This window comes from Sparus aurata, chromosome 18 (assembly GCF_900880675.1).
Source record: "Sparus aurata chromosome 18, fSpaAur1.1, whole genome shotgun sequence".
Lineage (NCBI taxonomy): Eukaryota > Metazoa > Chordata > Actinopteri > Spariformes > Sparidae > Sparus > Sparus aurata.
Window position 1 is genome coordinate 16,409,432 of NC_044204.1, and position 13,403 is coordinate 16,422,834.

Below are 13,403 nucleotides of genomic sequence, written 5' to 3' on the forward strand. Positions count from 1 at the left end.
ACTGGTGCATGGGCTGTGTCTGCTGCTCTCTGCTAACAATCACACAATGCAATGTGTTGCATTTATAAATGCAAAAATTACAGTCATGCAAAATGACAACTATTCATAAATGTCAGGTATCTCAAATTACTGCTGACTGAACGACTGAGCATTTTTTCTAATGTGAATGGTGAATGAGGGAGTAATTTAGGAAAAACGTCAGTAACAACAGCTTTACCCATGGGAGCTCGGCCCACCTCAAACCAGTGAGAAGTAGATTGTGGATCTGGATGCATCTTGCTGTCCAAACCTGACTGAGTCTGAGAGAGTACTAAATATGCCCAACCCCAACTTGACAGACATTCTGTAGTTTATACACCCGCACTTGAGCCAGATTCAGTTAATGGAGGCTGATTGAATGTATTCCGCCTGAAAAGTGAGAAAGTTATCATCTAATATCACTTCTTTTTACAACATATGTATTTTTACGTTACCATGCTGAAGTGATCACATGCAACAAAAGTATAGATCTTTAATGTTAAATAATCAAATCTATTGTCTCTAAACAGTAGTAAGTTTTTTTTTCCTTTTCTTCAGTGTGTTATATAGGTTGTTGTGCATGTAACAAATCTTGAATTTTAAAAAGATCAAAATCTACACAGAAAACACTGCTCCTGAAATGCCTGAAACCACTCGTCAGTAGTCTCCCTTTTTATCCTGTGACATTGTGACATCACAGAGTCACACATTGGCATAATTTGTGCTGAGCAGCTAGTTCAGCAGGTAAGAACTATTCTAGTATGCATGATTAGTTGTTGTTAGTGGTGCTGGGTCAGGCATGTTTGAGCTGAGCAATCTGAGGAGACTGGCTATTCAGGAGGTGGGCCTTAAAGAGACAGGAGCTATAATGATTGGAATACAGAGCTGCAGCAGTGGACAGTATGAGAAAGCTGACGTGTTTTTTGAGCATTAAAGCATGTAAAACTATTCTAGTAGTAACCCAAAATAAAATGATGAACCGCAAAATGAGCATAATAGAGTCATTTTCTAGCGTAGACTTCCCTGACTAGATATACTTCAATCCACTGATTAATGACTACATCTGGGACACAGTCTTACTGTATCTCCTTTAATGACTGTTTAATGACTGCCTCATCTTATTAATCTGATAGTGGCACTCTCTGGAAAGACTTAGATTTTAGGGGTGTAATTCTCACAAGTCCACAAGTATTCTCAACAAATGATGCTAAAAATAACCAAATTCACTCTTAGCATTGTTATTTCTGATAAATGTTGCTCTGCTGGAAGACACAGCTGAACACAATTATTCCAACAACTTTGACCTTTTCTTTGTTACTGTACTGGAATAAGACTGAGCTCGCTGTGATCCCGGTCTTTGCTTGGTGGTCTGAACTACAGCACGCTGAAGGTCGATTAGAGGACTTTTACAAACTCTTTCAACTAAACAACAATAATGTATCGGAGGAGGGTTGATAGGATTAACATTAAATACTAATGACTCAACAAATACACTGGCTGTAGTCTTGATTAGAACAAAAATTGTCCCTCTAGACTGGAGCTCCAAGATGCTTTGCACATACACACACACACACACACGCACACACACACACACACACACACACACACACAGCATCATTAATCCTGCATTTGCCACAGTTATATTCTGCTTCTTAAACTGGCTATTAGCTTCCTTATATCTCTCTGTTGGGGATCATGACTTTATTGTTTATGTCTATTGTAAACCACTGTGCTTCAAGTGGACAGGGTGAGAGGACTTGAGTGGTTGCAGGACTTGTTTAATGTTGTTGCAGTTCCTGTTCTGTGGAGTTAGATGGAAATCATAGATTGCGTAATACCCCTTTAGCTAATTTAAGTAAGGGCTGGTGAAGTAGAAGAATCTGATGTACCCTGTGATATACTATAATCAGGAGGCACTTAAAATAACTACAGGCACTTTTGAGGTGAAGTGACATAAACAGCAAATAGCCTTTACTGCTCAGACAAGGAGGGCTTGTGCTTTCTGCCCTGAAAATGTCAAAGACAACAAGATTTCCTTTCAGCCTTCAGAATCTTGCATGCCTCAGTGTTGAGGGAAGTGTTTATTGTTTCAGACTGATGTGGATTAGCAGCGCAGTCTTTGAGTTTGATGCAGAGGTTTCAGAAGGGAAGGTTTCTTTTATTATCCCACACGTAAATCTCATGGGTTTTCCATCCTGCTCCCTTTGTGTAAAGCATAGTTGTAAGACAACAGCCACATGAAGCGCAGAATACAATACTTTTTTTGTGAAGCGCAAACATGTAGCCACAGAAAAAGATTAGTTTGTAATTCTCTCAATTTTTCCACCTTGCACATGAGTTGGCGAGTAAGCCCGGCAGCTCAAACCCATCAATGTTCTCACATAAAATCAAATCCAGGCCAGGATTTTCCACTTTTCCGTTGCATAAAATAATGATGAATACAATCCCCGCCACATTGTTAGGGGAGTTGTGAATAATAAAGACTCCTGCTGTATGAAGCATATTACTTTGCTCCTTCCCTCTATTGGAACAGGTTTCCATAAAACTCACTGATTAATAATACATGTCCAATACTTGCTCAACTCCTTCAGGGTCAGCTATTATCCTGTAGTGCTTCTGCAGCTTTGACTGCATCCTGCTGCAAAAAGAGACGTCCCTTTACTCTGAGGTAGCCTTCGACTGAGAGGAAGCGGGTTTCCGATGTCATGCTTGTGAACAGAAGATTTGAACAGATTTTCTGAATGTGATGAAAAAGGCTTTTGAGCTCTTGCAGTTTGGAAATGTTTCCAGAGGCTGCTTTAAATCAATGTTAGATATGATTCTGAATATCTAGGTGTGCGCGGTCAATAGGAGAATTCATAAAAATATTTTTTTGTGGTTCCCTTTGTTTTTGCAGAGAATACAATTAAAAGCCTCAGTTTCCTCAGGGTGTAACTCCTTGAAAATTCAGTAGCTCCCTCAACTTCATTAGTGCTCAGTGCACTTTATTTTCACTCCATCCATTATGATATAGAATAAAACAACTTCTTGTTGCCGTTTTTTTGTTGTTGTTGTTGTTAAGGCTTATTTACTCTTTCTTGGGTAAATAATAATGATGAATTTAAGTTAATTAAAGAGCAGATTTGATGGGGAGAAAATTCTTCATTTCATTTAAGTTTGTGTGGATAAGAGCAAATGCTGAATGCCTGAAATGGAAATTAGACTCAAAGTAATTTGCCTTCATAATCGAAAGCACTTTTCCCTTAAAGCTTCAATTTGGGACTTTTTGAGCATATGAATTATTGATAGTTGAAAAAGGATTTTTGTGGAGTAAGCCTTTTAGTAGGAGCAGAGCCTTATGGAAACTTTATTTGACCTCGTAGTAGCTTCTGACGTTAGAACCAGACTCACTGTAGGGGTGTACATTACAGACCTGGCCCGTCTTTAAATCTGTATTTCATTCTGCTGACATGAATTCAAAGCTTACATTCTTTACATCCATTGAGGGTGGAGCCTCCTGTTTTCTAAACTTGTTACATAAATTGAAAAAAGAGGTTAAAGCAACATTATGTAACCTTTTTCACCTTGAAACAACAGCTTCAAGAATCATGTTGATGGTACAGTTTCTTGAAATAGGGTGAATGGTGTCTCTCTGCCCCTCTACCATTTGTTTCTGCACTATGTAACTTCAGTGAGAGGGCAGGATCACAGCGTTACATACATGTTTACTTCAAGACGCAAGTTGTTAACACATAACATTTTTGTGATGTAATGAGTTTGTTTGTAGTTAGCACCTACCTTATGTCTTTTTCCATATTTAGACATTTTGTAAAACGAACGCCTTCCTCCACATTCGGCCTCCCGGTAACACGTAATAGCGCTTTAGGACAACAAAATAGAGGGTTTTTTAAATGCTTTATGAAGTAAACAACAACGGTGGACCTCTGGTCTGCTTACGCTTGGTTAGCACCAATGTTAGTTCTTTGTCAGTGTTACGGCCTCCTTTGACAATTTGAACACAGGGCTCAAAGGGGGTTGGAAGTTGTAACATATTAAAGACGCCACACACAAAGTAAACAATTAAGCAAGTTTTATTAAGCAGTTCTCAAAAGAAAACCCAAGAACAAACAAAAGAGGGCTGAAGATCCCGGCCAAAAAGAACAAAAGATGAGAAAATGCGGGACCAGCCGTGCAGTGAGCGGTCGTTCCCGCTAGGGGTGTCAACGTTTACAATTTTTTCTACACGTGTAAACGGGGCTTCTAACCGACGTGTACCCGGTAACACGTCGGAGATTTATGATCTCTTTGTATCGCAGATGTGGTAGCACCGATGCCACCAGCAGTCTCCCTCCAAATTGTTCGGGTGTTTCCATCGCAGGTGGTTTAGCATGGATCCCGTGCTGTTGTTGTAAGCCAACTTTGCCTGACATAGCCTACACTCAACTTGATTTCCACTGGCAGTTTGTTCAAAAAACACACAGTGCTTCGCTTGTTGACCGCCGCCATCGCATCCCCCAGTCAACTTGAAGTGACGTGACGCGACACTGGCTGTGGCTGCGGGATATTTTTTTTCAACATTGTGCCCCATTCATATTATGTATGCGGATAACTGCGCTAGTGGGAACATTTAAGTGTATAGTTAGTTAATGTTATTATCTGAAGCTTTCAGGCAACATTATCTTACTTTCACTTTTAAAAATTGCGTCCGTCCAATTTTCCTTCGGGCGTCGGTATCAATTTATAGCGGGTCGGCTCTGGTACGCAATGTAATCTGTGCTACTGTCGGAAAACGGGTCGGATGCGGTGACGCGTGCAGGACTCTGCTCTAAGTGAACATTTTAATCCTCTAGCCAATTATCAAGCTAAATATCCAACATGCTAGTTAACGTCAAAGACTGCGGTGGAAGACGACGGTAAAATATTTCCACAGGATTTATTTATGCCTGAATTTTTAACATGTGGCGGCTTTTATTTTGCCGTGACGGTGTGCCACAGTCAATTACATGTAGGGGAAACCCTGAATACTATATATTGATGAGAAATTAACGAGTAGGAGGAGGAGGGGAAAAAAAGACGTGTAAACGGTTATTGATTTTTCTAAACGGTTATGATTTGTTATCCGTGTACCCGTTTACACGTGTAGATGTTGACACCCCTAGTTCCCGCACCTCCCCCTAAACTACCTAAAGGAAAACTAACCTTAAAACAAAAGAGATCAAATAACTGAACTACCGGTAATCTCCAGCCCAAAAGGAATACAACAAACTAAGTCAATAAAACCTCAGCACCTAAAGTGCATGGAGGTTGACCCAAACATTTTTGGAATAACGGAGCAAAAGGTGAGGAGAGAACCTTCCTGCTGTGTGCGATCTTCCCTCTTTGTCCTTGAACTCTCTGCCCTTATATCACCTCCCCCATTCCACCAGAGCACCGATTACCCTCAGGTGTGCTCAGGTAGAGAGGGAGGAGGGTGCAGTTAACAGTTAAGGATCGTTTCAATTAAATAGAATAACCTACTAATCAAAGATTTATAATAGAACTTCATGGTGAACACAAATGTATCACCTGTTCTTTTCTGATGTGAATTGCTCGCCTTGTGCAATTGCCCAAACTTTTTTCCAGCTTATTTTCATGCAGCCAACTGAATATACACAACAGAGTGTCTGCTACATCTTAAACTGCAAACAAACTCAATTACGACTCTTTCTGTTATCAATTTTTGATCAATGGATATTAATTTTTGCAAAACTTTTCTCGTGCTGAGAAAGGCGATTGTAAAATTTGTGACATCAGTGCATTTTCTAGTCTATGAGCCGAGCAGATACTCCCTGTCAACAGTTTTACTGTTGTCTCAGTTACTATGTTGCAATGAGAAAATGCAGTGTCACCCAGTGAAAAGTGGCCACTGGACAAAATTGGAAGTAACACCCTCCTTTCCAGGTGTATGAACGTGTGAACATTCTGAGCATGAATAGAGAGCATGAATGTATTTAAGGGGAATATCTGTATATCCGTGTAGTCCGCATGCATCAGAAAAGAGAACTAGAAAGACAAACAGTATAAATGACAAAACTGAAGCAGGCAGAAAGTTGGCCAGGTACGTAAAACGAAAATGAGTGGGAGCCATGGTTCTGAATAGAGTTCTGTCATTATTTAGATAAATATTGATTCAATAATTCATAAATATTTACCAGTATAGTAAACAAAAAACATTGTAGGCAATTCAAGGTACTTCACAGGGGCATAGCAATGCATTGAAAGTAAGACATTAAGAAAAGGCGAAAAGGCATTAAAAACAGAGAACATGCGAAAAACTAATGTACAAAAAGTTAACAAGTTAGAGATTTAATGATTAAAACAGTAATGAATCTCATAATTGGAAAGCCACAGTATACAGTAATGTTTTAAGCTCTGATTTGACAGTTTCAGCAGCATAGTAACTAAAAGTTGCTTCACCTTGCTTGGTTTTGATCCCGGGAACACTGAGTAAACCTGGCCCAGATGACCTGAGGGGTCTGTATGCTTCGTAACATACAAGTAGATCAGAGATGTGTTTTATAACTGAACTCCCTTTAAAAGTTTGGCAGTCAGATTTAGCCTAAAGGCCTTTACACAGCCATGGTCCACTCACAGGTGTGTACAGACTATGCTTTATTGATATCTCCCTCACTTTCATATTAGATTTGATGCACTTGGTAGGGCAGGACAACTTACTGTACCTTGTTATCATTCTGATTGGTCCGCAGAGCTTTGTGATTACTCCCAGCATAGCTCCACCGACCTTCAGTTGACACAAGGTCTAATCAGCCAGAGTGAAAACACCTGTCTGCAAACAGCTCATGCTTTGTTAAACAGTGTTGTGGTGGGTTGAAGCTCAAATATTGTCATGGCCTGACTCTTGTAACTTCCATAGGACTCCGATGTTAAAAAGCATAAAACAAAGTACATTTATTCCACAGTTTAGTTGTACCTTCTTACAAGAGTATTCAAAGTCAGGTTCTCCTGATCAGCAAAATATGCTACTGTAAGAAAACCAAGTGGTCCATTCCTCAACTCACAAAATCATTTTCTTCCTCTTAAAGCAAAAGTAACCTACATCAGTGTTTTACCAGAAAGCTTTCTTAATGTTCTCTTTTATAGATCATACCTCATATTAACCAAATGAATATTCATTTATTCATCTGTTGTTGTCTGTAATTGCTTCATACTCTTCAATTGTAAATTCACAGCATGATTGAATCCCGTGGCTTGATTTTTGGCAGCTACCCTTCAGCTTACATTTATATTCTGTATTGTGAGTAAAAGTACTTACTCAGATACACACACTTGTAGTTTTCTGCCTCTCAACATTCACATTTTTCCACTTGTTTCCACAGTGCTCCATGGTATACTTAGTTTGTCTTTGCTTGTTACATTTTAGGGCATTTAGCAGACACTTTTGTCCAAAGCGACTTACAGTAATTCATGCATACATTCACACACTGATGGAGGTGGCTGCTGTGCAAGGTGCTGACCAGCACATCAGGAGCAGTTTCGGGTTCAGTGTCTTGCCCAAGGACACTTCAACATGCACTATTCCTGAGCCACAGCCGCCCATTACCTGATTTATTTTATCATTAACTGTACATTTTAATGCAGGAGACATTATGTTTTGGGGTTGGCCATCCGTCCTTACCATTTTCAGGAGCACTATCACAGAAATGCCTTGAGGGAAATTTCTACAGAACATCCACTTTGACTTAAGGATGAAGTGACTAGAGCTTGGTGTTCAAGTGTCACTGTCACCTCGCATCCATCCATCACATCTTTGTGAACGGGATATTTGAAGCAGGCTTTGACTCAAAGATGAACTGGCTAGATTCTGATGGTCAAAGGTCGCTGTGACCTCACAAAACACATTTAAGCCTTAACTCAATAATTCATATGCTTAGGTATAACAACATTTCACACACATTTATAATTTGATAAAATGATGAAGTGATGACATTTTAGATCCAAAAGGTCAACGATCATCTCCACTTTGACATCATGATGTCCAGCAGAAAAACTTCTCTGGTCATCATTCAACACCATAACTTGGAACAGAGGTGGAGATTGGATAATGAATTGGTGATACTAATCTTTGGAGCCACCTTGAAACTGGTACTCACACAGATATTCTTTGCTGCCAAGTTGAAAGATGTTTGTGAAGAATCCACATTTTACAGTTTGTAGTTTCTTTGTTCAGTCAGAAGAAGCTTCATTGGCCGAACATGTGAATACGCGCGAGAACAGTTTTCACACTCATAGTCATACAGCAGTAGTCGAACATGAGATCATTGGTTTTGATGATAAACAACATGCTCCTCACCAGAAATGATTCAGCCTAACCCCGACATGTCAATATGGTGATAACTTCCTTTACGCCAGGTACTACTCTGAACACCTTTTCTAAATTCCTTCAATGTCTTTGCTACAGACATAGACTGTATAAAATGAGTCTGGACAGACATGGATGTAAACTGCAACTTAACTGCTGTGTAGAGGTGTACAACTGTGAGGTTGTATTTCTAGTTTATCACAATTGTAAAAAAAAAAAACTAAAAAAAAAACCTACACATAGCACCATGTGGATGCTATTAATCTGTAGGCAGATAATCCCCTGAGATACCCATAATAGTGGAATTTGGTCTATATACAAGATCTGTGTAACCTCCTTTACTTGATTATATTGTGTTAGAAAAAAAATGCAGGCTATGTGTTGATCAGCACTGTCATAAAGGCAACATTATGCTCTATACAAATGAAAACCGTGGGAGTCCAAGATGTCCACTGGCAGGAGTCTTGTGACTGTGTGGCTATACTTGGTAATTAATGACAAAAGGAAATTACTCCTCTGAAGATTTTTAGTATTCCAAGTCGGCCATTGTAAAATCTCACTGTGACCTTCAGGAGTCGTCTGTGCACTTGGTTGTTTCGCTGCCACTGTTCTTATCCTTTATAACCTCAGGTACTCCTTACAAAATAAAGATCATTTGGAAATGAGTAGTAACTGAAAAACATCATGTGACCCTAAAGTGAATTTACAATATGGTAATAGTAGTGATGCAGAAAGCACAACGGACAGGGTGATGGGTGTGAGAGAGTCTGTTTTCCTCAGGCAAGTCGTTCTGTCTTGCAGTCTCTTACCTTTCAATTATTAATGTTACATTGACACACTGCATACTGAGAGAGTGAAGGGTTATGTGTTACAGAAATATAAGAAATACTGTCTGACAAGAGAAAGGGAGTTGGAAATAATGAAGTAGTGAAATCTGAAAACCTATTTTAGCAAAGTGTCTGAGTGAAACATGCTCTAACCACAGGTGTGTTAGACTGAAGATCATTGGCTCTCATATTAGATAACGTCTGTAGTTAAATGCTTTTTCTGTAATTAATGTTAATGAATGAAACATGATGATGAGTCACTCAGTGAACAATTGTTTAGAGCTTTTTCGATCTTCAGTATCACAGAGACGACATGAATCTGGTTAGTTGTTGACTTATTGTTGTCATTTAAAGATATCGTAGGCTGTTATTTATTAAGATTGTTGTTTTACTTCACAGTTTGACAGATTTTTTTTGTCACCCTTTTTTGATGAAAAGCATTTTTCGTTGATAATTCAGTATATAAAGTTTGAATCAAATATACATACTTTTATCTCTGCATATTTAATACCTGAAATGCATGAACAAGTACAGCAAGACTGCCAGAATCCACCTCCCAGAGTCACTTACCACAATTACTTGAATATTGAACGCAGTTTTTTGTTGAGAAAAATTAATACTGGCTTCTTGCAAATGCAAAAATGACACTCCGTAATCTTTCTCTTTTAGGGGAACAGTGGAGGCGCGCTTTGTTTATGTCTTCGTTTTGGGCATCCTCTTCACGGGCTCCAAGGACTTGCTGCGGTCCCAGATCATCACAGCAGATGCCAAGTTGAAGAGCAGGGGATTATGGGAGATTTACAGTGGCTTGGTTTTGTTGGTTTCCCTGTTGTTTCGTGCTCACAACCTGCCAGTCCTCTGCTGCTGCCTGTTGATCCAGACGCTCATGGCTCAGTTCATCTGGAAGAGGCTTCACTATGACGCAGCCCAAACCACCATCATGCATTACTGGTTTGGTCAGGCTTTCTTTTACTTTCAGGTAAGCAACAATAAAAATGTCAGTGATTACAAGGATTGACAGCCACTTTGTCTGTGAAGTACTACTGTGTACTGTAAGATGTCTAAACTAATGTAAAATCTATGTTTTTGAATGGTGTTAACATGAAAATGTTTTGCTTTAGAGTCCGAAATGTAGGTATTGTGTTAGCTGTTTCACACAACCCAATTATATTTAGTCCCTCTCTGGTTAAAGGAGACTTATTTTGCTTTTTATATGTTTGTTTACTACAGGTTCTCCGGCATGTAAAAGATGTTGTAACTTAAAAAGCCCACTGTCTGCACCAATAGGAGCTCCTCTCTCCCACACAAAACACTGCTCCTAAAATTCCTGAAAATGCTCGTCAGTAGTCCCGCCTTAAACTCTGTGACTTCATCACATTATGTCATGTTTGTGTAATTTATGCCTATATTCACAGTCGAAGTGAAGCTAACAGGAAGCTGAAAACATTACAGAGCCAACCAGAGACACGGTTAGAAGTGCTGACCAATCAGACTAGGTATTCGGGAGGGGGGGCCTTAAAGAGACAGGAGCTAAAAAGTGTTTCAGCACTGGATGGTACGATAAAGTCTGAAGTATATGTGTTTTTTGAGCATTAAAGCATGTAAACCAATCCTAGTTGTAACCCAAAATAGAATTATGATCCTGAAAATGAGCATAATATGTCTCCTTCAAAGGTTTCAATAAATAAAAGAATTGTTTTCAGACAGCTATCCGTTAAGAGTGAACAGTAAAAAAATACATCTTTTGGATAAACTGTGAACATATTGTCCTGTTAGCAGCAAAGCTGGCTAACTGACAGTTGGCAGGCTCTGTTGCCCAAGTAACAGTTAACCAGTTGGTTAGCTCACAGAGCTTTTTCCCCCTCTCTGTAATAAAACGATGTACAATCCTGACAGAAAAATACCAGTGGGCAGTAAATGTCAGAGTGCAAAGAAGATTAAAAAAAGGAGCTCTGTGAGCTAGTGTGACCCATTAGAGCCAGCCTGGTTCTCAGCTTGCTAGTGTGTTAGAGTTGAGCTTGCCAGTACAGCAGTTCACCAACCACGTCACCAAGTTTCAAAGGATGTGCAACTAATGTGCAACTCTCTGGTGTGACTGGGCCTTAAAAAGCCTTCTAACCTCAAACAGCTGAGACTGTGGTTGTACTGGACAACCTCCTGGTGTGCAACTGTGTGAGGGCCTATATGAAAAAAAGCTGCTCTCAGCTGCTCTCTCTTCCTGAACAGATAACAGTTTAAAAAGCATTATTGCAGCTGTGGACAGTAGGGACTGTTTTGAGTTACTGTTTGTCTCTTAAGAGTCAGAGCGGCCAACTTCTGCAAATAAGCTCTGATTGTAGTCCAGACCAGATGACATGCTGTCACTCTTATAAATAAGCCCTGCAGTTAAAAAAACAATTAGCAAACCATTACCAGTTTACTGATTACAACTATTACACAAACTGCAATACATGTTGGTGCTGTAGCCAAAAGGGCAGAGATGTGAAGATTTGTATCAGAGCCAAGATCCCCAGTTTCTTTAACTATACAAGGAACTTTAAGGAACAACAACACAGTAAGGAAGGTTTTCTTGTCTGATTGTAAGAGACAACTAATTTCACACTGTGACACAGAGTGTAGCAACATTTAGGAGAGCTATCACCACTGATAAAGTGTTGGATACTGTAATAGGTGCAGTTCTGGGCAGAGGAAGTGTTTGTTTGTAAATTACATTACTTTCACCCAGCACTGGCATGAAGGGGAGGCAGTCTAGTTGTTTGATGTCAATGTGTTTGGAGCTACAAATGTTCGGATTTGATCCTCTCCGTTTGGTTTCACCTCCACCCAGGACAGATATTTTGTTAGCAGATATGTATTGTCGTCAACAGTGAACTTCTTCATTGCAAACAATTTAATAACCGTCATCACCCTTGGGTCATTAATACTTTGATGGGCTCGGGAATAGACCGCCACCAGACAATTTTCAGTGTAGGCGCCCAGGCATGTAATTACAGACCTTTTGAGTAATGACGTTCTCAACAAAGCTGTAGCCATAATGGATCTGTAAAGCAGCGACATATGTGATTTAAATTTGCTGCTCTGAAACAAAAAGTGGTGTCACGCAGAGCAATCAAAATTATGTTAAATTAAAATCTAATCAGTTCAGTTACAGCTGATCAGTGAGCTGTTGTCTGCAAATTGATCAGAGTTGTAAGATATTATGGTGGAGTGCACAAACTTTGTTGCATTTTCAGTTTTATTTTCAGACGCTTTATTATAAATTTTGGCAGACCGTTGTTTTGAAGTGTCCTTGTTTTTCTGGCAAGCAAACATACATAAACACAAGAGGATTATGGGAAATATTCCAGGTAACCTCTGATGCTTGCTTGTGTCACAAAACAAGTTGAATCACATCACATGATGAATTAACTGTCTCACAGGGGACATTTTGGCCGTCTGCATTTAGCTGTCAGGATCATTTAGGCTGATGGACGAGTCAGACTTTGCAGTGGATTTTCTTTGGATTTATCACTGTCCCAAAACCAGATGGTCAGAGAAGGAGCACGGTGGTGTTTATGCCTCAAAAATGACAAGTCAAATTAAGGGTATGAATGTGATGTACAGTAAATGTACAAGTTACTGTAGATATTTCATATTGGTGATGGGTTTTGGTGGACATAATACTAATCAGGCAAATAACCAGCACATGTTTTTAGGGATGCACCTAATGAAATTCTGGGATGATACTAATGTTAAATAATAATTTGGGCATTAGCTGATGCCAATACTGATGGGAGCTTTTTGTTGTTGTTCCTGCGAATAACTGATTGGTTTTGGAGTCATTCAGCTTTTCATAACACCAGGCTCTGTGTGTTGGCCATATGTGAACAGACTGCAAAGTGATGTGAAAAATGAAATCTTCTCTGTTTCTCTCGGTTGCCTTTACAAGCCTGTGGGCGGTTTGTTTCAGTTGTTTAATGCTGCTGGACTGTACATTTCTTTGTAAAGCGCTCGGGTTCACCTTCCCCCAACAGCCCAAAGGGTTTGTGACTTCATTCCTGTTCTCAAGTGCCTCGCCTCGCCTCAGTGCCACTCTCCACTCCGCTAACAGTAGCTAACGCTAGTTTAGAAATGGAGTTGGCTAACACAAACAAGCCTTTTTAATCATACACATTTAGACATGCAAACAACCTTAACAACCTTGAAGAAAATCTTCTTTGAAAAGTGATTGTTTGAAAAGC

The 13,403-nt window shown here is 39.6% G+C and overlaps 1 protein-coding gene across 1 annotated transcript in view; it reads left to right on the forward strand.

Annotated features, from left to right (window-relative positions):
• Window positions 1-13,403, forward strand: part of pigg (phosphatidylinositol glycan anchor biosynthesis class G (EMM blood group)) — a 75,987-nt gene that overhangs the window by 50,231 nt on the left and 12,353 nt on the right. Inside the window, exon 11 of the mRNA XM_030397093.1 lies at window positions 9,853-10,162. Within this exon, the coding sequence (XP_030252953.1) occupies window positions 9,853-10,162 (310 nt within the window). The remainder of the gene's footprint in view (window positions 1-9,852; window positions 10,163-13,403) is intronic.